At 39.4% G+C, this 26,688-nt stretch overlaps 1 protein-coding gene across 6 annotated transcripts in view; it reads left to right on the top strand.

Moving 5' to 3' along the window:
* The first annotated feature begins 215 nt into the window (after positions 1-215).
* Positions 216-26,688, top strand: part of LOC116254347 (anaphase-promoting complex subunit 1) — a 71,320-nt gene continuing 44,847 nt past the window's right edge. For 3 of the 6 annotated variants that reach the window (XR_004172684.2, XR_004172686.2, XR_004172687.2), the window contains exons 1-17: positions 216-568; positions 784-847; positions 1,124-1,208; positions 1,716-1,990; positions 2,612-2,717; positions 2,797-2,960; positions 3,279-3,466; positions 3,550-3,619; positions 4,644-4,814; positions 4,900-5,387; positions 7,171-7,630; positions 18,239-18,577; positions 19,508-19,591; positions 21,762-21,854; positions 21,949-22,008; positions 23,584-23,682; positions 23,832-23,972. Coding sequence is in view for 2 of the 6 variants with exons in the window: in XM_031629724.2 (XP_031485584.1) it covers positions 336-568; positions 784-847; positions 1,124-1,208; positions 1,716-1,990; positions 2,612-2,717; positions 2,797-2,960; positions 3,279-3,466; positions 3,550-3,619; positions 4,644-4,814; positions 4,900-5,387; positions 7,171-7,630; positions 18,239-18,577; positions 19,508-19,591; positions 21,762-21,854; positions 21,949-22,008; positions 23,584-23,682; positions 23,832-23,972 (3,120 nt within the window). In the remaining 4 variants the exon portion in view is untranslated. The remainder of the gene's footprint in view (positions 569-783; positions 848-1,123; positions 1,209-1,715; positions 1,991-2,611; positions 2,718-2,796; positions 2,961-3,278; positions 3,467-3,549; positions 3,620-4,643; positions 4,815-4,899; positions 5,388-7,170; positions 7,631-18,238; positions 18,578-19,507; positions 19,592-21,761; positions 21,855-21,948; positions 22,009-23,583; positions 23,683-23,831; positions 23,973-26,688) is intronic. The other 3 variants (XR_004172685.2, XM_031629724.2, XM_031629723.2) reach the window with 1 other exon arrangement.

The following is a 26,688-nucleotide window of genomic DNA, read 5'->3' as shown; positions in this document are numbered from 1 at the left end:
AAAGCGTTAACATAAAATCTGATGTTCGGGAGCCTCCTAAACACCAACTTTTCATGCCATACAATTCCTAAAGTTCCTCCACCGTGGGGCATGTGAAATGACTGTTTGGTCCTTACTGGCGTTGGGCTTTTGGTGAGTGAGTAGAGAAGCGCGAAGGTTCCTCCTAGTAAATTGCCGGCGACCGATAACTTACTTTCAAGTGTTCATCAAGCTGTTCTAAAAAGCCAAAGCGCGGGAATTACGATCCTCCTCACCCCTCCATCCGTTTCCCGGTCCTTCCCTTTCAACCTCGACGCCTTGCGGGTTGCGGCGCCTGGCCGCTGGAGGCTCTAAGGATGTCTGCGGCGGCTGGAGTTCGCACTCTCTCGGTTCTAAGGAAGTTCAAACCCTTCGGTCTCACCGTGGAAACCATTGACGGAAATCCCGAACGATCGGACCTCCACGAAAAGTATGCCTATTTTCTTTTCAGTCCTGAGATCACTAGGGATCGGAACAACGCGTCAGAGTACGAGGCGGCCTCTGCCTCCTGCGATTCCAGCGACCACGAGATCTTCATCAGAGGAAATCAGTGAGCGCCTCCCTCCCTCTCCTTCTCTCTCCACAAGTCCGGTGCTTTTGCTCGATCTCTATTTCCTTTTCGGTTGTTTCCATACAAAGGGAATTCCTCACATTGCTTAACAATCAATTAGGGAATCCGCTTTTATATATTTTTCATGTTTCATACGTTTAATTGCACCTTCCGAATTATCTCTTGTAACCAGTTAGTTTCTGTGTTTGTCGCAGGATCATATGGAGCGCAGGTTCACGAGTTCATAGGAGGTACACCGCATCTTCGCCGATTGTCATGGTACTTATCTTCAAGGCTTAACACTTGCAAGTTGATCATAAGTCTTCCGTTTATTTTGCACAATCTGATATAAGTAGGGGCCTTGTGGCAGCATTTTCTCCTAAGCCTCTTATTCATTTCTCATCAATAACTTTCCGTATCTATCTGGTCGGGCTTCAATATTTTGCCTGACTTGAGAATCATTCCCCTGGATTCTTTCGTTAGGTTCATGTACTGTTGTAAGGTCCTTGTTACTCTTCTTCGTGCTCTTGCTCATCTGAGATGTGGCTTCTACAGGCTTGCTGGTGCCGTATGGAGACACTACCGGAGCCAACGCTCTGTGTGTTGCAAGTTGAGACGCTAACGATGTACAGGCCGTCCGGTACGTTTGTATACCCAACATCATTTAAAACTACTATTGACTATCTGAAACGCCGATCTGTCCGAGGACAGATGATATGGAGCATAAACGTATGTCCTGTGGAAGATGTTTTATTAGCATTGAAAGGAATAACCATCTTTCTTTGGGTACGTCTGCAGGCGAAAAATGAGAGAGGTATAAGAGGACGTTGGAATCACCGACTTGGACTTATAATCCCTTCCATAAAATTGAAACATGCACGAAAAAATTATATATGCAACGAGCCTAATTGAGCTTAAACAAGCATGCACAACAGTGCGTCGCTCATTTAGTATTCCAGCTTAAAGATTGAGATTGAATTCAACTTGTCATCATATGAATCGAGCATGAACTTACCGTTTCTGAAGCTGCACGAAGTTCAAATTGCTCCCTATTTGTAGGACACTTGTTTTGTATGGAGATGTCTATTTTATTTACATGTATACCTGTTAATTTCCAGTATTAATTTCCATACGGTGAATGTTACAGGTGAAGTGGTACGGCTCCCACTTACACATTCCATCTCATCAATTTGGTCACTTCCATTTGGTTTGCTACTTCAGAGGGCTTCAGACGGCCTCTGTCCTTTTACCGCCTCCAATCCATCACTATGTACTAGTGATTTGTCACGTATAAATCGGGAGCATGGTGCTATTCCTCAGTATGATTACAGTTCACATTGTTCTGCTGGTTGCAGTGTTGAGTCGGAGCTGTCTATTACGGCGTCTCATTTTATATTAAAGCATCCTTTGCAGGAACCCCAAGTAAGCTTCATTGGTTCTTGCTCGCTTGTTTTTCGTAAGTAAAATTAAAATGTTATTGTTTTTTTCAGGTGTCATAACATTACTTATCTCTACTTGTTTTCTCATCGATGCATTATTATAGTACACATACTGCAGTCTTAGCCATGATTGAATATATTTCGTTTGTCGTAAGTGGATGATGTAGTGTATGATGGTTGATAATTCTTTGCTTTTATCAAGTAAACATTTTTTTTTGAAAACTAAATATGCAAAAAGTGGTACTCAAGGGTTTAGAATTCAGATCTTTAAAACCATGGTACAGTATTCATCATAATACGAATACCTAGATCATATCAAGACTCCTGAAGAAACAAGTACCAATTGTTTCTTTTGCTACATGTCTCTGCATTTGCCCCATCCTATGGCTGGTTGGGATTCCTATGAATGATAAAATTAGATGGACTGCATTTTGCCCGGCACAAAAACTGAGTTGCTATTTGAATTACTCAAACAAAGTGGAATTATAGTATCTTGCCTTCTAAATTGATAGCTAATATCTATGTTAAGACAAAGGCAATTGACCTTCAATTTCTTTACAGAAGGCTATTAGTATAATTTGTTGTTTATTTTGTATTTTTACAGGTAATTATTGTTGAAGAAAGGGGGAAACCATCCATCATGAATGATCTTGATGAAAAGATAATTTGGACCGGTGAAACTATTCCTTTAGTTGCATCATATAATAAAGGTCCATTTTTATCATAGATAACAATGTCTTTGTATGTAAGTATGCTTCATTCTCTTATCATATATGCATGTTTATGCAGGCAAGATGCAGCATTGTATTTGGAGAATTGATAGAGTTGTTTATAATTCTGAAACTAAGGCTGCATGCTTAAGAGATCATGCTCATTCTCCAGATGATCTCTCAAAGCAGTTTTGCTTTCACAAGATATGGCAGGGAAAAAAGTCTCCTGCTCAAGCTTCTAAGGTGATAATGTTATTCAATGACTTGCTTTTGTTATAATCAGACAACAATGGTCACATAAACTTGTTTACAATGTTTATGAAAACAACTTGTTGGCATTACTTGTGAATCTTCAAATTAGTACTGATTGCTACAGTTTCACTCTAAGGCTCCTCTCTTGAAATAGATGTTTTGAATTTGCAAACAAGGACCACATGAAAGTTCTTTGGGGAATCACCAATTAGTAAGACTACAAAGGTGTCTTGGTTGCTCCTGTGATCATGGTATAAGATAAACATTTATCTTCTTTTTGTTTCTGATTTCCTACCTCTTTCTTTCCAGGTTTTTTCTGCAACCGATGGTGATGGAATGCCAATCATTTGTTTTCTGCTTCAAGAGCAAAAGTGTCTTTTCTCTGTTAGGTTACAGACTGGTGAAAGATTCACTGACATTTTCTATGATGTTAAGCCTGAAATGAGCTGGAGTGTGCCTGCTATTGCCGCAGCTCCTGTTGTTGTAACACGCCCAAGGTTTGTAAGACCATAGGTCTTATCTCTGCTACTCAAATTTGACCATGTCCATTGTAAGTAATATTTCTCTTTCCACATTCCAGAGTCAAAGTAAGTTTACTACAGTTCTCTGATGTGCTTGTCATCAACAAGGAAAAAGATATTCTTCTTTATGTAAGTTTTCATTGTCACCTTGAGCTTCAATAGTCATCAGACTTCTTGAGATTTATATTTATAATTTCGTCACACACATATCAGAAGAAACTCTGGTCTTTCTTTTCCATAATCATATACTTCTGTAATTCATTCATGTCTCCAGTGCCCCTTCCAACATCTAGCTGGCCTTAGATTGGTTGCATCAAGCTCATTGTGTGTTAAACTGTTAGAGCTAAGGTTAGGCATCAGCCCGGCTTGGCGTGGCCCAAAAAGAGCCCCTCAGTCCTCAAAGGCCTAACATGGGCTGATAACATACTGGGTCTGATAAAAACCTGGCCAGGAAAAGAGGGTTGGGATTTGGACAGCTTTATTGGGTCTTTGCTCTTTATGCCAACCTACAACCTGTTTGGGAGCCCAATTCTGGACCTTCTGAAGAGGGAGAAGTCCTATCAGAAAAGGGGTCAGCTTCTTTCTGCCCCTTGAGCTCAACTCTGGGGCTTCTAAAGAGAGAATAAACCTGCTAAAAAGGGTCAACCTCTTTTCCAGCTGCAGAGAGGGAAGGGGGGAGGGGGGGGGGGTGGAGATGTTCTTGGAACTGTACATGAGGCTGACAAATAACATGATGTGAAAAAGCTGGTTTTCTTAACCTGTGCTCTATGTTGCATATGTGAGCTTGACTTTGGCCTTAAATCTTGATGTGAGCCAGGGTAATTTTGCTTGCCCTTAACTAACAGAAGCTTTCTGATTTGTTGCACATGCAGCTAAAGTATCTCTAAGCTTTCTGATTAGATTTTTCTCGGAATAGAAAACTGATGGACGTTGGGCACAAAAGAAACAGGAAAAAGCATGAATAAAATCAGTGGAAGGATTCTTCTTATAGTAAATAAAAAGTCATAATAGCAGCAACTCTATGTAACAATATCATGTAATTCCATGACAGAAGATTAAAAAGAGTTCTGCCGGATTTATGGAGTAAAACTGCAAATCTCATTCCTTTTCCTGTACAAATCACATTATTTTTTTTTATGCTGTGATATGCCAGTCTGGAAGGCAATGTTTCTGTAAATACACATGGCCTATAAATATTCAACTTGGAGTCAATCTTGGACACCCAACCTGTCTTGGGCAAGCAACAATTGGAGTCGAGCTGAAGGTTACAGGATTAGCAGATGCTGTGGATGGGAGAGTTAATTTGATCCTAGAGAATGGCCAAGTACTGATTTTGTCATGTGACTCTCCATAACAAAAAGACATTCGCATATCCTGAAAATTCTAAGAGTTTTCTTCTGTTTGGCCAGATGTTCAGGTGCAACTTGCAAACAAGACCTTCTTCTTCACTGGTGAATGACTGTATCACGGCATTAGCTGAAGGGCTGCACCCTACTTTCTATAGCCAGTTTGTAGTTATGTTATGGGGAGATGGTGATCCAACCTCCCTAGCTAAGGCTGATATTCACATTAATTCAGAGTGGGAGTCTTTTACTAATGTGATCATGGCCATGTGCAAAAGACTAGGTTTCAATTCATCAGCAAATTCAGACACAACACAGTCTTCGTGGGAGTTCCTTATTCAAAGTCAGTACCACCTGAAGTACTCTAGTAGGCACTTCTTCTCTGGCTTTTCTATTGGATCTATACATGAGCTAAAGGATTTCAAGAGCACTATCACATGCAACCTTGCTGAGCAAAGTAGGGAAACATCATTTTGTGTGCAGTTCCTCACAGAGGCACTGGATGCACTGCATGCTGTTTATGAGAACTATAAACTTGACAATCTACGGAAGGGGTATGTTGTGATGGTCTATGTAAGATAAAGTTTTTTACTTATAAATGATCAACTGGAAAATTCCTCTGTTCGCATATATATTCTCTAAAGAACAGTAGTTTATCCACTATGTTCACTGATTACATTTTCCCCTCATTGGAAAGTAGAGAGTGAATTTTCATTGATCCATGAACAGAATTAATTTGGATTCTTACCAGGTATTGAATCCCTAATTGAATGGTATAACGTTACTTGCATGGTGGTTCCAAGCTAAATCCTTGCCTTTTCCATAATGTGTTATCACATATACTGTGGCCTGCTTAGAGGTTTTCCATACCACCAGTTTTGGGCATTTACCCAAACATAAGATTGTTGGTTCATAATCAAGCTTCAATCTGAAAGGGATTTTAGATACTTAAGTTATTTTTTGGGTGATATTGCAGTAAACATTCTTTTTGACAATTTCAGTTCACAAATTTGGACTATGCGATTTTTTTTTTTTACATCAAACTGTAAATATGAAACCTAAATATCCCAAATCAAATAAATAGAATACAGAACAAGCAGTAGGAAAATGAGAACGTCCTCTTTCCTCCTTTTGTGTTTTGAAATAGGAACTAAGTGACTGTTTTTGTCCACAGGTGTATGCTCTCTTTTTCTCATGTATCAGGAAAAATTTGTATGTTGAACGTAACAACCAACATATTTATGTCAAAATTTTCTATCCTATATAATTCCATCCGTATGAAATGTTTGCTTTCTGAATTTGAGATGTAGTCCTGCTGTTTTTAATATTACTTATAATTAACCTGTTTTGCTGAAATTTGTGATGCAGAACCTTCTGATTTATTACTTTGACTTTTTGTTGGATTTGTAATTGTCCCAGCCATTAAATTTCTAGATATATGTTGTTAAAATCATGTTTGAAAAATTATAGACAATTTAGGAAACTAAAATATCTGAGGAACTTGAGAATGTAAAAAGAATAATATTCTCAAAGGATTGAAATTATGGTATAGCATATCAACCATTATGAAGTGCATAAAACATCTGACACACAATAACCAAGAGCATACACTATGAACAATACATGCGTCTCACAAGAAAAAATTTAAATTAAAAGTTAATAGCTGAGAGCTGATTCATAATACCTAGAGAACTTTGCAAAAAGCAGTTTTTTTCACTCATGAGATTTAGTGGGATTTGCAGTCTCACACCTTAAATGCACAAGGATGTTTCGAGTACTGCCAAAAAGAAATAAATATAAATAAATTTAACGTGTGGTTTAGGTGCATCTTTCGATGCGTCCTGTAGAATACATGGTTTATCTTTGAGAACAGCCAGGGGAATCTTTTACATGCATGATTCGTGTTTCTGGTTTGAATATCTGACCAGAAACCTGTCCATGGGTTTAACTTGCTTTCAACTAACCTGTAATTTCATTAACTTTTTGTAATCTACACATTCTTAATGCCTTCTATGTAACCTAAAGTTGCTACTATTTTCGCTATGCCACAACTTTTTGCTTTATAGCGTTTATATATTTAGCTTCTTAGGGAAACATGCGAACATGCCCTTATATGATAATTAGCATATGAATATAGACATCTCCGTGGTGGATAGCATATGAATGTTGACATCCTTGGAGAGTTTTTGCTTTGTTAAATTGCTTCATTGCTTATATCTGTATTCTTTAGATTCTGCTTCTTGAATACTATTATCTTTATTTAATTATTCACTTATTCAGCATATTGCATTTTATGACATGCTATTTTGTAATTGAGCTACATGTTTTCATTTATAGGGACATCAATCTCCTAGTCAGCCTCTTGCTTGGAGTTGCTACTTCTCTTGGTGAGTCAAACTATGTCGATCACTACATACGTGATTTTCCAGTTCTTTTACTGGAAAGCAGAATATTTCAACCAGCATCAATTCCCAGGATGCCACCATGTTTATTCAGATGGTTGCAAGCTTGTCTCAGAAATGGTTCGAACTTTGCCAATTGCGATGACCTTCCACCTCTATTGCGTAGGGATGGAAGTCTTGTGGTTGACTTTTCTCGTAAGATTGTGTCATTTTATAGCCTTTTAATGGGAAGTGAAAGAGTTGGAAGAAAACTTTCTTCTGGAGTATACTGCAATCTTGCCGAGGGATCTGCATACAACAATGAGCAAGTTGTTGTGCTTGCAATGGTTGCGGAAACATTTGGACTGCAGCAGATGGATCAACTACCAGCTGGCATCTCTCTTCCCTTGCGTCATGTATGTTATTATGCCATATTTTGCAGCTCTTCATTTCCTTTTAATTGAATGAGATTCTTGTTCCATTAATTAATTTTGCATTTTTCTAGAGTTATAGTCATTACTATTTGCTGTCCTTCTATGCATTCATTGGTACTGAACAGAGTGAACCAAAGAAAGCTACATGATATGATAGATCTCACTTTCATTATTTCACATTAATGCAAATTTATAGATGCCTTAAATTAGGTTATAAAATAAATTGTTTTTTGAGGGATCCGTCAACATTGAACAATAAAAAAGCGTTTGCGTAACAAGACTGAGGCTAGGCGTCTTTTATTTGCTAGTTTCTGAAGGGGGTTTCCTATAGATTGGGGGTTGAGGTATGCTCCATCTATTCAGGAAATACATATTCAGGAGCTTAAAGGGGCAAAAGGGAGTGCCCAGGTAGGGACTTGAGTTCCACAATTTCGTGCTGTGACAAATAGTAGAGGCATTGACACCAAACTGTTAATATCTATCAGTAACACAGAGACAATGGTGAGTTATGTTTAGATGACCATCCTCATCATAGGCTTACATTTTAAGAGTTGCAAAATGAAGGGTCTTAGATTTCTTTGCTTATAAAATGATGTTAGACTTCGGGAAATTGTGAACTGTTTCTTGATTCCTAGATTTTTGAATATTTCAAAGGCATATATGCAGTTAAGTTCTTGAAAAATTTACAATATCACTAGGCAGCCCACCTTGGTGGATGGCCCATATGTATAGTGGCAACCAATTTTTATGGATTTTACTCATTTTCCATTTTTCTTGTAAACCAAACACATGGATGTTATCTTTGTAGCTATTATGGTTTTGACTAATTTTTCTTGTAAAACCAAACATATGGCGTTTGATCTACAGCTAAAACATTACAAATCGGTATAAAATGGACATTTTCTAAGTGTGTACCTAAGATTTTACAAAAAATTAATAATTAACGGCCAGAATTTTTTTTTTTTTTGCTTATAAACCTTGTTCATATGTCTGAACAATACGATTTTTATATTGGTTTTTATATTTTTGGACATGAACATTTTGCATCATTAGTTTATGTGAAAAAAAGCGTAAAAAATTATCTGATTGGACAGACCAGCTACTCATTTCTCTCTCTCCATTTTCTAAAAAATCTAACTGCATAGTTGAATATAGAATGTTGGAAACATAAGAATAAAGAAACTCGCGTTTGATGTCCAGATTCCAGCCTGATCGCAACAGATGGGAAGATAAATTAGACAGTGATTAACATAGTCCCAATTATTTTATATATATATATATATATATATATATATATATATATATATATATATATACATATTATATCATAGCCACAAATATCTCGATGTTTAAAAAATATCATGATATTAATGAAAAAAATAAAGAAAACGATAAAAACAGGAAAATAACGCAATATATTAAAAAACGTTAAAATGAATTTATCACGATTCCAACACAATTTTTATTTCATTTTCTGTTTTTATTTTTTTGAACTTTTGTTTTGTTGTTTTATTTCCTCTTGTTTTAGTTATTTAACACAACCTCCTAAATGCAATACAATACTTTTTACTTTTTAATCTCTTGTATTTTTGGCTAACATTTTGATTTTTTATTTTTTAGAAAACTCCAAGATTTTCCCCAAAAAGAAAACAGCTTTGCCAATAAATACCCGAGAAAAACCCGCTGATAAAAACATGAGAACAATATTTGTGGCTATATATATGTGTGTGTGTGTATACATATATTGTATATATTATGTATGTATGTATTTATATTTTCAGCAAACAGTTATACATTCATGAACAACACAATGCAAAGGCATTTCTGGTAAAATGGTTCAGGATAAAAATACAACTATACAGGTGAAATGGTTGCACAAAGGTTTTATCAGATGATAAACGATATGACACATGACTTGGCTAAAGTTGCCTGAATCCAGAGGGGACTTTATTTTATAAACCAATATATCTATGCCTCTTCGGAGGAAAAAGGTGTTTTATCAGTCATGCTGCAACTACCCATTGGACCAGAGTTTCTGCAAATTAAATTGAAAAGTTTTGGCTCCACACCACATAGTCTTTTGTATGAAACCATTTAAAAGTAAGAAGTCCCTGTTGTGGATTACATGAGTCTTATTCAAAAAAATATGCTAGCATGTTCTGCAAAATCAGCTTCTTGTAGACCTTCCACAACATGCACCCAAGTTGGTTTCACACTTTCACTTCATGATGTACTCGGTGTTGTGAAGAATGCTTCACCCTATGTAACACGGGTACTGTTCTCTCTTAAAGAGCAATACCCGCACCTACCGGTACGATACTGATATGGGTACCCGTACATACTCGGGTATGTCCTGGGTATGGCATTGACCGTACTGGGCACGGTCAACGTACCCGAGTACATATCCGTCAATTTTCAGACTTGGTCAAAGTTGACCGAGTCGAAAATTGGCCACAGGTTAGGGTTTACGTTTTTTTTTTTTTACTTTAAAGAACACACAACATCTGCGTTTCACCCACAGCGAACAACAGTGCTCACTGCTCAGGCGAACAGTAAATGCAACTCTCGCGACCTCCGTCCATTGTTTTCTGGCACGTTAGCGAGTATTCCTGCGAATGACGACTTTCTCCGTCCAATGTTTAAGCTTCTTCCATCTCCGACAGCCTCACCCATTGCCCGATAGCCTTTCCCGTTGATTGGCGGCAAGTATTTTCGTCCTCCATCGACTTCTTTATTTCTGCCAATTTCCCTTTCTTCAATTTGAATTGCTCTGTTTGCGGTTCACACACTGAAAATAAGCCATTGTCTCCTGATTTGTGGGTTTTCTAGTCCGTTGGAGATAACCTAACTTGTACGTTTTCCAGTCAACATCATTGGAGTTGCATCACATAAGTGCACGCTGTGCACGTATGTGTAGTATCTATAAATTGATTTTGGATCATGATTTATGAATATGTTATTCTGTTTGTTTGAATTCCAATTTTTTGATACACACACACACACACACACACACACGTGTGTGTGTGTTTGTATGACCATACCCCCTCACCACCCAAGTTTTTTGAAAATGGTCTGTACCGTAGCCACACTTGTACCCATACCCGTACCAATGTGACATAGGCTTTACCTGTTAGAGCATATCAGCCATGTCACACAGGTGCGGGTGCTAATCTTCATAGCTATTATGGCTTGGACTCATTTATTGTAAAACCAATCTTATGGTTTGTGATCTATAGCTAGAACATTACAAATCCATATAAAATGGACATTTTCTAAGTGTGTACCTAAGATTTTACAAAAAAATAACAATAAACGGCCAGAATATTTTTGCTTATAAACCTCATTCATATGTCTGAACAATATGTTTTTTATATTTTTAGACATGAACATTTTGCATCATTAGTTTTTGTGGAAGAAGTGCAAAAATATCTGATTGGACAGGCCAGCTACTCATCTCTCTCTTTCTCTCTCCATTTTTTGAAAAATCTAACTGCATAGTGGAATTTCGAACATTGGAAACTGTAGAAACATGCAACACACGAAAGAAGAAGAGAGGAACACACGATATACGTGGAAAAACCTCAGAAAGAGGAAAAAACCACGGGAAGCTCTGACCTAGGTGCACACCGCAACCCTAGGAGAGAGAAAATTATATTCACTTAATCACACAATTACACTTAAGTGAAGATTATATAGGAGGGAGAGAAGAATGCCGCCTAGGGTACCGAGCCGGCCTCGGTACCCGTGCCCCATGGGACCGGGTCCAGAAATGGACCCGGTTCCCCATTACATCTATTTTAACACTCCCCCTCAAGCTTGGCATACATGTCAAACATGCCAAGCTTGCTAACATTTTTCTCAAATTGAGATGTACATAAAGACTTAGTTAAAACATCAGCAACTTGATCTTCAGACTTCATGTAGGGCAGGATCAACTCCTTAGAATCTATGCGTTCCCGTATGAAATGGCGATCGATCTCCACATGTTTGGTTCTGTCGTGCAAGACTGGATTGTTTGCCAAGTTAATAGCCGACTTGTTGTCACAATACATCCTCATCTTCTCTTCCATTTTCACCCCAATATCTGCTAACAGAATTTTGAGCCATAACATTTCTGTAACCCCCATGGCAACTGCCATGTATTCAGCCTCAGCACTGGACCTGGAACAAACTTCTTGTCTTTTACTTCTCCATACCACCAGGTTACCTCCAAGAAAGATGCAGTATCCTGTGGTAGACCTTCTAGTATCTGTGCAACCTGCCCAGTCGGCGTCAGAGTATCCTTCAATACTGAGTTGACTTTGTCGAGTATAGAGCAGTCCTTTCCCTGGGTCATTCTTTAAGTATCCCAATACTCTTTCAGCACTTTTCCAATGACAATCAGTAGGGGCATGCATAAACTGACTTAACACACCCACAGCATACGTAATATCCGGGCGAGTAAGGGTGAGATAAATGAGTTTACCAACCAGCCGCTGATACCTCCCTTTTCCTTCCTCATCCAAGATCGTCCCAGTTTTGATACTTATCCTTGTGCCAGACTCCATTGGAGTAAGAAAGGGCCTGCATCCCAGTTTACCTGTCTCTTTTAGAAGGTCCAAAGTGTATTTCCTTTGGCTCATAACAAGACCAGTCTCAGATCTAGCAATCTCAATTCCCAAAAAATACCTCAGTTTACCCAAATCTTTGAGGTCAAATTCAGCAGCTAACGTTTCTTTCATCTTCCTTTTTTCTTCTTCGTCATCACCTGTGACAATCATATCATCAACATATACTAGTAGGAGGCTCACCAGACCATTTCTCTGCTTGATGAAGAGGGTGTGATCACCATTTCCCTGTTTATATCCATTAGTCTTCATCACAACCCTTAGTCTTTCAAACCACGCTCTAGGGGACTGCTTGAGGCCATACAATGCTTTCTTGAGATAACAACACTTTCCTTTCTGCGCATATCCAGGCGGCATGCTCATATAGACTTCTTCCTCAAGGTGCCCATTCAAGAAGGCGTTCTTGACATCAAGTTGGTCCATGCTCCACTTCTTTTGTACTGCCAGAGCTAAGATGACCCTTACTGTCTTCAGTTTAGCAACGGGAGCGAACGTCTCAAGGTAGTCAATCCCATATTTTTGGCTAAACCCCTTTGCAACAAGACGAGCTTTATAGCGTTCTACAGTGCCATCAGGTTTGTACTTCACAGTAAACACCCACTTGGAACCAACTAAGTGAGTTCCATTAGGAATATCAACAACCTCCCACGTATTGTTCTTTGCCAGGGCGTCCATCTCCTCTGTCATGGCCTGTAGCCATTTGGGATCCTCCCTGGCATCCTCCACTGACCTGGGAATAACAGCCCTAGATAAAGAGGTAATAAAGCACTTGTAGTCTTTACTGAGTTTAGCATACGAGACAAATCTCTGAATAGGGTGAGAAGTACATGACCTGGTGCCTTTGCGTAGGGCTATGGGAAGATCTTCATTCATTGGACTTGGATCATCCGGGGAGCTCACAAGATCGGGATTGGTAACATCAACAACCTCCATCACATCATTCTTCTTCCTGGTGTATACCTGACCAAACAAATGATCACGGGACTGTTCTTCCACAGGGCCCCCTTCCATCTGACTGTCTCTGTCCTCACTGACTGTGTCCTCCACACTCACACTCGGAGAACTAGCCGTGTAATCCAAGAAATCTGTGAACTGAATCAACTGATGCGAAGAATACTCGTCCACTCTCTCACCTAAACACTCCCCCTGAAGAGGATTCGCAGGAAAGTAGGCCTCGTGTTCATGAAAGGTAACATCCCTGGAGACATAGACTCTAGAAGTGCTAGGGTCAACACACTTGTATCCCTTCTGAGTGGAGGAATACCCCAAAAAGACCGCTTTGATGGACCGAGGATCAAGTTTCTTGAGAGTGGGACTATGATCATGGACAAAGCAAACACACCCAAACACCCGAGGGGTCAAAGGCCAGGGACTCTGATTAGGCCACAAAACAGAATGAGGGGAATGACCATTCAACACACGAGTAGGCATACGGTTAATGAGATGAGCACTAGTGAGAAGTGCATCACCCCAATACCGCTTAGGGACATGACGTTGAAACATAAGGGCCCGGGTGACATTTAACAAATGACGGTTCTTCCTTTCAGCCACGCCATTCTGAGGAGGTGTGTGGCTACAGGATGTTTCATGTATAATACCTTTGCTTCGCAAGAAGTCATCAAGGGATAAAGAGACATACTCTCGAGCATTGTCAGTACGAAGGGTCTGAACAGGGGTTTGGAATTGAGTTTCAACAAATGCAACGAAGTTTTTGACAATGCCGGGAACCTCACTACGTTCTTTCAACAAGTACACGAACGTACAACGAGAGTAGTCATCGATAAGAGTCATGAAATAACGAAAACCACGATCGGTGGGCACTCCCGAAGGACCCCAAACATCAGAGTGAACCAAAGCAAAAGGACGGCTGGTTTTATTGAACGAAATAGGGTACGAGGCCCTAACATGCTTAGACAACTGACACACTTCACAGGCGAAGGTGTCCAAAGAAACAGACCGAAACATCTTAGGAAACAATTGTTTAATCAACTGAAAAGGAAGATGACCAAGTCTCTCGTGCCAGCGCATAATAGCGGATCTGTCCTCCACGTTAGATAACTGTCCACTGGTGGCTGAAATCAAAGCAGAGGCAACCTGTACTGGCATTCTGTAGAGACCATCAATAGCCGAACCAATCCCAATCTTCTGCCCCGTCCCCAAGTCCTGCAGTAAACAACGATCAGCAGAGAATATTAGATTACAGTTGAGCTCTTTGGTAATACTGCTGACAGATAACAAATTCACGGGAATATTAGGAACATGCAGGGCATTATGAAGACAATATTTGTTCAGTAATGAGAAACTCCCTTTTCCAGCCACAGAAATAGAAGAACCATCAGCCATAGAAACACGCTGCTGCCCAGAAGTCAACTTGTATTCTTGAAACATCTTAGGGTCCCCGGTCATATGATGAGTAGCCCCACTGTCAACAATCCAATCACCAGGAGAGGAATTACCTTGATCACTTGTAGCAACAAGAGCCTGAGCTAATTTAGCTCCATCAGACGTAGATGTGTCCTCTGACGTAGTAGAAAGGCGACTGATGTAAGCTTGTAGTTCCTTGATTTGATCAGGGGAAAGCCTCGATTTTTCACCACTTGAAGAACCACTCTGAGTTGAGTCCTGCACAAGAGGACCTCGCCGACTAGACGGAGGGCGACCACGAACAAGTCTCTTCTCAGGGTGAAGATCCCAACAAAAGTCAACAGAATGTCCTGATTTGTGACAATGTGTACATCGCCTAACAGGGCGTGGTCCAGACACAGAAGAACGGCTAACAAAGGCCGAGGGACCAGTCCCGTGACTGGGGTCAATTTGCATCACTTGACGCCTTTGTTCCTCTGATTCCACTCTGGCATAAACATCTTCTATTCCAGGAATCTCATCACAGTTGAGAATTTGACTCCGAATGGATTCAAACTCATCACGCAAGCCTCCAAGGAAGAGGAACGTCCGGTCCATCCATTCCTTTTCCCAGTACCGAGCATGATCAGAACCACAGTCCCAGTTATCATTCACATGATAATCAAGTTCCTCCCACTTAGTTTTCAGGGCTGCATAGAAGGAGGCAACAGACAGGTCACCCTGTTTCAGAGAATAAATACTGCGTTTAATCTGATACGTACGCAGAACCCTTTTCTTGCGACCATACATCCTTGCAAGCACAGTCCACATATCAAACGAAGTCGGCTTTCGCAGAATAAGAGGCTGAATATCAGCAGACACAGAGCTGATGATCCATACCTTAACCTGACTGTCTTCCAACACCCACGTCGCCCATTGAGGATCAGTTTTGCTGGGCGCCGGTTTGTCGCCTGTGATATAGGAAAGACGACCACGGCTCGTTATCCCAATCTCGAGAGCAGCAAACCAAGAAAGATAATTGTCTTTAGTCAGACGGATGGGCGTGACCTGAACCGGCAAGATCTCGCTCTTGGGAGCGCTGCCCGCGTCAAAGGCCATATCACTTTTAGGTGCAAGCTCTTCCGCCATCACAAGCAGTCAAGTCAGACACAACCCCAGGCAGCAACAAGACAGCACGGCGGCGGCTGAAACACCAGCACCACACGGAAGCTTAGGTGTCGGCGACGGTGCTGGATCGCCCGACGACGGCGACGCAGAGGCGTGACGGCGCTGGACACCCACGGCAGCGGAAAGATGGGATGGCGCTGGATCGACCGACGGCGGAAAAGGAGACACCCACGGCAGCGGAAGTCACAAGCGGCAACAGGCGGCGGCGCTGGATCGTCTGACGGCGGCGGCGCAGAAGATCCCAATGGTGGCGGCGCGGGGAACCCTAACGGCACAGGCGGCTGCGGTGCAAGAGCGACTACGAAAATACGAGACGAAGCCGAACGATCTCACGGCTCTGATACCATGTAGAAACATGCAACACACGAAAGAAGAAGAGAGGAACACACGATATACGTGGAAAAACCTCAGAAAGAGGAAAAAACCACGAGAAGCTCTGACCTAGGTGCACACCGCAACCCTAGGAGAGAGAAAATTATATTCACTTAATCACACAATTACACTTAAGTGAAGATTATATAGGAGGGAGAGAAGAATGCCGCCTAGGGTACCGAGCCGGCCTCGGTACCCGTGCCCCATGGGACCGGGTCCAGAAATGGACCCGGTTCCCCATTACATCTATTTTAACAGAAACATAAGAATAAAGAAACTTGTGTTTGATGTCCAGATTCCAGCCTGGATCGAAACAGATGGGAAGATAAATTAGACAGTGATACAATAGACCATATATATATATGTGTGTGTGTGTGTGTGTATATATATATATATATATATATATATATATATATATTCAGCAAACAGTGATACATTCATGAACAGCAGAAAGGCATTTGTGGTAAAATGGTTCAGGATAAAAATACAACTGAACAGATGAAATGGTTGCACAAAGGTTCTATAAGATGAGAAAGGATATGAGACATGACTTGATTGAAGTTGGCTGAATCCAGAAAGGGACTTTAGTTTATAAACTGATATATCTATGCCTTTTTGGAGGGAAAAGGTGTTTATCAATCATGCTATCAACTATCCGTTGGACTAGAGTTTTGGCAAATTAAATTGAAAAATTTGGGCTCCACACCACATGGTCTTCTCTATGAAACTATTGAAAAGGAAAAAGTCCCTGTTTTGGATTACATGAATCTTATTCGAAAAAAATATGCTAGCATGTTTTGCCAAAGTTTGCTTCATGAAAAACATGAAGAAATGCGATAAATAAAATTGCCGTTTAAAACTAAAAAAAAAAACACATTAAAAAAACATTAAAAACGAAAAGAATGCGAAAAAATGCGTTTTTAACGCAATTTTAACACTTTTTTTTGCATTTTCCCCTTTTTTGGTTTTTTCATTTTGTTCATATTTTTTTAATGCCGAACATATTTTTTTCATTTTCTATTTTTTATTTGTTGCAAATCTACTTATTTTTTGATGTTTGTGTTTTAGTTTCTCATTTATTTTATTTCTCTCATTTTTACTTTTTTTTTTTAATTTTTTTAAAAATTTACCATTTTTTTCTTTTTTTCCAAGCTCACCATATTATACCCGAGAAAAACCTCGCCGTTCAAAACTCTAAAATGTTATTTGTCACTATGATGTAGACCTTTCACAACATATGCACCCAACTTGGTTTCACTTCATGATGTACTCGGTGTTGTACGAATGCTTCACCTATTAGAGCATATCAGTTGTGACAGTGCGAGTGCAGTTAGAATATATATATATATATATATATATATATAATTGTATCTATATATATAGTTTAATTATTTAAATAAATTTGTCTAAAGAAGCTAAAAATAAAATCATTCACAAGTAATAAAAATAGCAATTAATGATTAACAAACTATGAGTTTTCCAATGATTCAATGAAAATAAAATAATTGTTTGTTTCCGCACCCAAGTTGCACCCGAAAAGCATCCAAGCTGCACCCGATAGGACTCGGGTTCAGCAACCTTTTTGAAGAGTCAGTGTTACTTCACATATTGGCCAATACATAGTTACATGCTATATTGGGGATTTGTTGGTATGATACAAACTTGGTAGCTATTTATTCTTCTATACATTTTTATTTTTACATCAAGTTAAAATAAATTAAGTTATTTTTGAATTAAAAATGGTACGCTATAAACCAATACGTAATGCCTATCCACTGATATGTTGTATAGGTAAACAAACTGATGTGGCGCAATGCCATTATTTGCAACATTGACTGTATTAACTTGGTGAATCATCCCTCTCTCCCAGAGAAAAAGAAATCATTTATTACAAACTTAGCAATATCAACTTTATAAAAATAGCAATAAATGCTGGAAAAATTGTTAGGGATTTTGTGCTTCATTTTAGAGTGTCATGATTTCTCACAGGTCCTAACGTTATATTTCTATTGCAAATGCCCTCTCTCTTTCTTCTAAGCATGTTTTGCTTCTGACTAGTCATTTTTGGTTCTACCTGTAGGCCTTGGACAAATGCAGGGAGTCACCACCTGATGATTGGCCAGCTGCGGCATACATGCTTGTTGGGAGAGAGGATTTGGCTTTGATCTCTTTGGGCAGTTTCATTAAATGCAGAAAACGTGAATTGACATCTGAAAATAATTTAGTTGCCTTTTCCTCTCCTTATCTGCTAAATGTCCGCTCAGTAACTATTCCTTCCTCATCACTGGATAAGATAGGAGTTAACAGCAACAAGATGGATGATGTTGACACAATCGATGGTTCAGTACCAGATGGCATGGAACATGTTTTTAGCTCCAGCACGCAGATGCGTTTTGGCCATGACTTGCGTTTACATGAGGTTAGTCTTGGCAGTAAAAAGTTCATAATTACCAAAAGTGGAATTTAGTTATCCATCTGAACTGTCAGGTACTTCAATTTCTCTTTCTTGGGAAGATAGGGGGAATAATATTCCGTTTAGTACTTTCTGTAGTAAAAATTGAATTGTAATTTTTGAGCTCGAATATTGCTACTCTCAGAATTGCTGGCCTGACTAGGTGGATGCTTTGATGTTCCTTCTGGTGTAGATTTTTGTTGTATTTATTTTATATGGGGCTATGTCTATGCCTGGAAATTTTTATAGCTTGGACTTCTGCTTTTTCTATGCTTTGAAGCTTACTGTTGAAGCTAACTAGAAAATTTCCTAGTAGTTTACGGTTCAAGTCAGTCTCCATTTTTAAATGTTTTAGTTTAGTGCAATATTTTGCAAAATTTTGAAATTGTGTCCAACACCCAATCATGGGCTACAAAGTATCTTCTTTTCAACAATAGCAGATGGGGCTTATAATTTTTTAAATTAATTTCCCTTAATTACTCCAATAATAATTAAAGAAACAATGGTAAAGTTGAAAGGCTTTACAAAAATACAAAAATACAAAAATGTCTTACATATTTAAATATGGTATTATATAAGTACATACACACTAGGTATAAAGACCAAATATATGAAGATTCAATACAAGTGAAAATTTTATAGATAAACAGAGAAAGGCACGCACCAGTACAGTGGCTACACAAATATTATCACTTAATATGGAACATGTGGTGAGATCATGGGTGATAATAGCTGATGGGGGTTGAATTTCTGAGAGAAATAGGCTTTTCCTTTTCCTCGCTCCTTGTTTCACCTGGAAAATTTGAATGTTGCTTGCTGTAGGCAACTTATGCTTCCCATTAAAGCCATTATTATGATTATAGTCATTCCATTATATTGATGTGCTTTCATGTGCAGGTTAGACGCCTGCTCTGCTCAGCGAGACCGGTGCCTCTGCAATCATCTGCCAGCTCCAATTCCTCTGAACAAGATATGCAACAGGTGCTTTTCCTTTTCTGTTTTCTGAATTATATTTGTTGTTGATATGTTTCACTTTTTCTGAATATTGGTTAACTATTTGATGATGTTTCTTATTTTAGAGCTCAAGACTCGGCTTTTTTAAAACAAGTGGTGGCATTTTAAATACATACAATGACAATAATTTCATTTCATTTTGTGGATAGGTTCAACTATGTTTTGGCCTACATCACTCGTGTGGGTGCAGTGTTTTCTGAAAGCTTAAGTGCGAGTACAACGAGGGTTTACATTATTATAATCTGGTGTTGATAAAATAGACAACAACAAAAGGAAGAAGGGAAAGAGAAAAGAAGAAGGGAAAGAGAAAAGATGAAAGGGAAGAAGAGACTGAATAGAAGAGAAGAAAGGAGAAGAATAGAGAAAGAGAAAAAGAGGGAGACATAACAAGTCATCCTAATTACCATTACAGCTAATCCCTTCTTTAAAGTAGGATTAGTAAAGAATTAAAAAGCAGTCCACTCATATATTTATTATATAGAAGTGATGTTGTGATGCATATTCTAGAATCTAAACCCTCCCTCAAGTTGTACATAGTCATGAATCATGTACAACTTGCTCTTCAACAACCAGAATTGGCATCCTATCGACCTTTTAGTGAATAAGTCTGCAACTGGATCTTTTGTTCTAACATGGCGATACAAAATGCTGGTCAATTTCAATGTATTTTGTCCTACTATGTTGAATGGGGTTGAAAGTATTATTGATTGCACTTTGATTGTCACACAAGAGCAAGGACTAGACAATCTCCTTTCCTAGGTCATTCAACAAATGTCTAATCCATATAGTGCCCTCAACCATCTCCTGGTATTCTGTTTCTGTACTAAATCTTGTCATGGCCTCTTGTTTTTGACTCCTCCAAGACACTTGATTGTATCCCTTGAAAACACAATAATCAATCACCAACGTCCTCTGATTCTCAAAACTTGGAGGTTGTTCCATGAAAACAGCCTCATTCAAATCACTATATAAAAATCCGGTATTCACATTTGACTGACGCAGACTCCATCCGTAATGAATTATAGGTTAAGGGCTGTTTGTGTTGCTTCTTCCTCTCCATTGTCAACATCCTAGTCTTTTTTTTTTCTCTATGTTTTCCTTATTTTTTTTCAATTGCGTTTTTTGACCCACATAAGCATTGTGTGGGCCTTTTTGAAGGTCTGCTGTCTGTGCCTACCTAGTGATTACAACTCTTAAGGGTCAGACACTAGTTAATTTGGACTGTCGCTACAATTGGTGTTCAGTATTTGAACAAAGGTCACACATGCACAGTCAAGTGTGCGTTAAATAGAGTGAATTTCATATTCCATGTGTATTAGTATGAAATAGCCCTATATTGAAGATTTTGAATACTGTTGTGTGGTACTGCTACTCATCCTGTTTTAGCCTTTTTGAGTTTGAAGCATACCCGACCCGGACATGTGTCAGTTTCAGACTACATTGTTACAATATTTTCATGATACTGTTTCAAAACAATCTCTGATGTCATATTTTCAAGCACACAACTATTTTGTGCTTGTTTCTTTTTATGTTTTCATTTTTCAACGAGTGTTGCTTGTATATTTTTTGAAAGAAAACACCCAAAAGTCTATTATCTTCTGTTCTTTTCGTTCCTCATATTTTCCATGTTTTTCGAGATTCTGCTAGTATTTTATGAGACAACCACTTTTTGGAAAAAGAATTCTGGAGGAAAACATCAACAAGGAATGCTGAGACTGACATTTGTAACTATGTTTACACTTATGGTTGTAATGCAACAGGCAGAGTGCATTATTGTTCTTTTGAGCACTTTTTGGCCTTTTAGTTAGACTTAAAAGTTCATTGTCACCTTTTCCAAGTAAATATCGTACATTTTTCTACAACTTCATTTTTCTTGATCATGTTTTTCTACAATTTCATTTTTCTTGATCATGTTTGTCTTTTTTTGCATCCTTGTCTCGTAAAATGGGACAATAATGACCTACTGTGATTATTTTAGTTTTTGATAGCATCTTGAGAGTATGGGTAGTTGACAAGGAGGGTCAATATAATTGTGTTAACTGTTAATAGTTGCTTTGAGAATGTCTATGTGTGGTTTTGTGTTAGATTTAGGATTTCACCGCCATTCATGTCTCATATTTATTAAATTTTTTTGCAGGCCCACTTATGGCAATTAGCTCATCGTACCACTGCATTACCTCTTGGCAGAGGAGCATTCACTCTTGCAACCACTTGTACTTTCATGACAGAGGTAATCTTCCCATTCTAATTATAATATTTCCTGGAATCGTGCATTTATACTAGGAAGCTACTGATATTTGTTCTGATTGGATACAAACAAACAGGCCCTTGTGGTCCCAAAGCTTGTTCTGGCTGGTCACCTGCCATCACAGCACAATGCAACTGTATGTTTTTTCGCTGTACCAGTTGTTTATTTCTTTGTCAGTGGGCTATTATATGCTAGTCACAGTTATTGGGATTGGTTAGCTGCTTAAACATTTAATGCTTATAATGGAGAAAATTTGCATAATATTGTTCTTTTGCTTTTTGACTGTTCGAAAGCTGCATTTGTTTCAGCCAAAGTCATTACCAACTGCATCACTGTTTTAAAGCCCAGTGACTTGGGACTTGAATCATGACTCAGCAGGTCAACACAGTAACTTGGGCCGGGATTTGCTAACTATTGTTTCTGAAAAAATAGCAAAATACAACTTGACATCTATACGTAAAAGTTGTAGAATGACTTGACTACATGTATAATTCCTAAACAAGTCAACCAAACATCAAGTGATAACAAAGTTATATTTACTCATGCAATAAAAAGAGACAAAACAATTAAGTAGCAAGTATCAATATATCAATGAAACACAAGTCACGAAAAAAAACAAACATTGAAATCAAAATGTTCAATAATTACAATCATCCAATAGATAACAAACTTAACATGTATGCATCTACAATTAAAAGTCCAAAGTGAAGAGCCCCATGCGCCAAAAGTTAACATTAACTAGATAATAATATATGAAGCTAAGCCTAATCAGCTTTAACTTTCATTTGTAATTTGCATTATTGAAATTAGAAAGTTTATGTTCAAGTTTGGTAGCTTTCTAGTTTTTTTTAAAGAATTAGAGTCTTCTTTGGTCATTACACACACACACACACACACACACACACACACACACACACATATATATATATATGCTCGGCACCAATTGAAAAGAACCACAACAATTTTGAAAAACTACTGTTCAGGATCAGAACTGAACAGAAAACACGACCCCATTTAATCTTTCAACACCAACTCCCACCTTTGTGCAGAAAACCAAATATTCACGACAAATGACATAAATCATCCTTCCCTTTATAATAATGACTCTCAACAAATTCATTTACTATTTAGTAGACCCTATGAATCTCTTCCTCTGTGTTGTTGTCCAGCTTTTGGTTGGAGCAACGACTTTTTAAAGCCTGACTAACATTTATAGAACTATCGGCTTTGATACTAGTTGCCATGGGCTGGCTTCTTGCAAGCTTGTGAGTGCACAACGATCCCTCAAATGCCATAAGTGTCCATTTGCTTGCCTTACTTCTTTTATAGCAAAATTAAAAAGAAAGCGAAAGAATATAGAAAGAATACAAGAGAGCAAGAAAGCAAGTAGAAAAACACTGCAGTCAGTTTGTCTCATCATAATGAACATCACTTGAGGGGTACCATTAAGGCACTTTAAGAACAAGTCTAGGGCAAAACCACAAAGGTACCTACACTTGGGCCATGTTTAGGGCACTACATTAAGAGCAAAAAAAGCATAGCACTACGTTTTGACTCAAAAAAGCAAATAGTATAATGACACAAGCACAGGGGAACATGTCATTCGTAGTCAATATTAAGTGGTTTTGGTGATATGTGTCACTCTAACAGTGTTTTATTATGAGCCTTTCTCGGCTCTTTGACAAACTCCATTGATTTATGCATTGAACAGGTAAACCTTGATCCAACAATGAGAAATTTGGCAGAACATAGATCTTGGCCAGAATTTCATAATGGAGTTGCTGCTGGACTAAGGCTAGCTCCTGTGCAGGTAATTATAATTATAATGATTTTCTCTTCCTATATCAAGGTTCTAACGTTTGGTTATTGTCTTTCCCCTAGCATTTGTATCCAGTTTATGAACATGAATTCTGTTGTCCTTCATCCTTCTCATTAATTAGGAGGCTCTGGTCTATGCAGGGCAAGATATCTCGAACATGGATAGTATACAACAAACCAGAGGAACCAAATGCTACTCATGCAGGGATTCTGTTGGCTTTAGGTTTGCGTGGGCATTTACGTGTTTTAATAATGACAGATGTTTATCAATACCTTTCACAGGTTTGCTGGTTGATCAGTTTGTATTGCTGTGTTCTCTTTCTTGTTTTTCATATTCATTGATCCTTGCATTATTCTATAACTTTTTAAATTTACTGTGTTTTAATCAATTTGTTAGTTTGTGCTTCATAATCATGCAAAGAGGCAAGAGAAAGAGTGCAAATTGAGGCGTTCTGTTTAAGAAAACAGGGTTAATCCTTTACATGTGGGTTCTCCATTTTTAGGCACACTAAAGCTACACAAGAACAATCCCAGTGGCTTGATTTCTTGCAGTATAGACCCGTCCTTTAGAAGAACGAAGTTATCAAACTGACTTATTTACCATGCAACCAGATATTTTAATGAGGCTGCTGCACCTTTGTTGCACCCACACCAGGTGCTGGTGCTGCTGTGCCTCTCACTAAATTCAAATTTATTCTCTGAAGTGCAAAACTACATAACTGCACATTGGACATGACTAACGCTGAGTTTTGCATCCACTGGCAAACGGCGGGTTTTGCATCCACTCGGCGTTTTCACAAACAGCGACGTTTTCATCCACTCCAACGTACTCGACGCTTTCTGCGTTTCACCCATAGTAGAGCCATTGAACACAGGCTTTGTGAAGGAGAGGGAGGGAAAGATGCTATCTTCTTCTCTAGTCTCGCCCTTAACCGTGTGCCCGAATTGAGATCTACAGTAGGAATGAGGAAGAACATCTAGCACACCTATGCAAAGTGATGTCCTTGTTGGCCCAACACCAGCTTAAGGCAAGGCTGTCCAAATGTTCATTTGGCAATACAAAAATATCCTACTTGGGGCACGTGATCAGTCTTGGCCAAGTGAGGATGGGAAATGAGAAAGTGTCAGCGGTAAGAATTGGAAAAGCCCTACCACCGTGAAGGGACTAAGAGCCTTCTTGGGACTGGCGTGATATTACCGCAAGTTCATTAGGGGATATGGATTACTGACTGCCCCTCTAACAGCACTGACCAAGAAGGGAAAGTTCTCATGGGACAACAGGGCTGAGGGTGCATTTGAGGGCCTGAAGGAGGCTATGACAACAACACCGGTGCTATGGATGCCTGATTTCCAGGCGACCTTTGTTGTTGAATCGGATGCCTCTGATTTGGGGGTAGGGGCAGTCCTTAGTCAAGGACAACACCCCATAGCCTTTTTCAGCAAGGGAATGGGGTGGCATTTGCTGCCAAATCCACCTTCGAACGAGAATTGATGGCTGTTGTTCTTGCTGTCACCAAGTAGAAGCACTACCTAATGGGCAGGCACTTCACAGTGCTTACTGATCACAACAACTTGCGATTTTGTCTGCAACAGCAAGGCTTGACAACCACACTCCAAAAGTGGGTGCTCAAGCTATTGGGTTTTGATTTTGAGATACAGTATCAAAGAGGAAAAGAAAATTTGGCAGCTGATGGCCTACGTGCAGAGGTAACTCCAGGTCATGTGCTGATGATGTTGTCTAGCGTACAGGTGGAATTGTGGGACCAGATCAGGCGTTACCACCAGAATGCAACCTCAGTTCTTGAGATTAGGAAGCAGTTGAACACAAAACCCTTGCTTTGTTATGGTTACTAGTGGGCAAATCCCTATTTGAGTTACCAGGGACACGTCTACATCCCTCCTGGGACAAAACTGCCACAGACCCTCATGACTCACTACCATGGGACCAAGTCAGCAGGTCACGATGGGGTAGAGGGCACATACCGAAGAATACGTGACACCTCTTCCGGCCCGAGATGAAGAGGGCCATTAGGGATTTCATCAAGAACTGTGACATATGCCAACACAATACATATGAAACGAAGAGGCCAACAGGGTTCTTACAGCCCTTACCTGTTCTGGAACAGATTTAGGAAGACATTTCAATGGATTTCATCGAAGGTGGTGGACAAACTTTCTAAGTACGCCCATTTTATTGCCTTGGCCCATCACTGCACAACAAAATTTGTTGCTAAGACATTCCAAGTTCATGTGGGAAGGCTCCATGGCATGCCTAGATCGATCACTAGCGATAGGGCCCCCTTGTTCCTAAGCAATTTTCGGAAGGAATACTTTCAAATGCAGGGCTGCAAGCTGCAAATGAGCACAGCCTATCACCCTCAAACTGATGGGCAAACGGAAGTCATCAATCGTTGTTTGGAGACCTATTTGCAATGCTTTGCTGGCCAAAGACCTAAGGTATGGGCCGATTACCTGTCATGGGCTGAACTTTCATACAACACTCATTGGCACTCTTCTACAAGTGTTAGTCCTTTTGAAGCTGTCTACGGGAGACCCCCGCTGGACGTTAGACAATGTCAACCAGGAACAGCCAAGGAGGCCACAATTGATATTCACCTTCGCTGCCGCGATGCCATCTTATATGATCTGAAACAGCATCTAGTGCAAGCCGGGAACCGCATGGTTATTCAGTACAACCACAGGCATCGGGATCAGCAACGAGGTAGGGCCCTGGGTGTACCTATGCAGGCCAATTCAAGGGACAAGATTTAGCTCACAAAGGGACACTCCAAGCTTGCATCTAAGTATGTTGGTCCATACAAGATACTGAGGCGTATGGGGCCACTTGCATACAAATTACAGTTACCGGAAGGGAGCGCTATACATCCTGTCTTCCATGTATCAAAGCTTAAGTATTGCTTGCAGGAGATAGCCTGGAGCGAAGCAGCTAATGCCCCAGCCTTAAGTGAAATACCCAGCATATACCCCTATTGCAGGT

Source organism: Nymphaea colorata, chromosome 5, assembly GCF_008831285.2.
Source record: "Nymphaea colorata isolate Beijing-Zhang1983 chromosome 5, ASM883128v2, whole genome shotgun sequence".
Lineage (NCBI taxonomy): Eukaryota > Viridiplantae > Streptophyta > Magnoliopsida > Nymphaeales > Nymphaeaceae > Nymphaea > Nymphaea colorata.
Note: the sequence above shows the minus strand (reverse complement) of the source record. Positions and strands in the feature narration are given on the sequence as shown.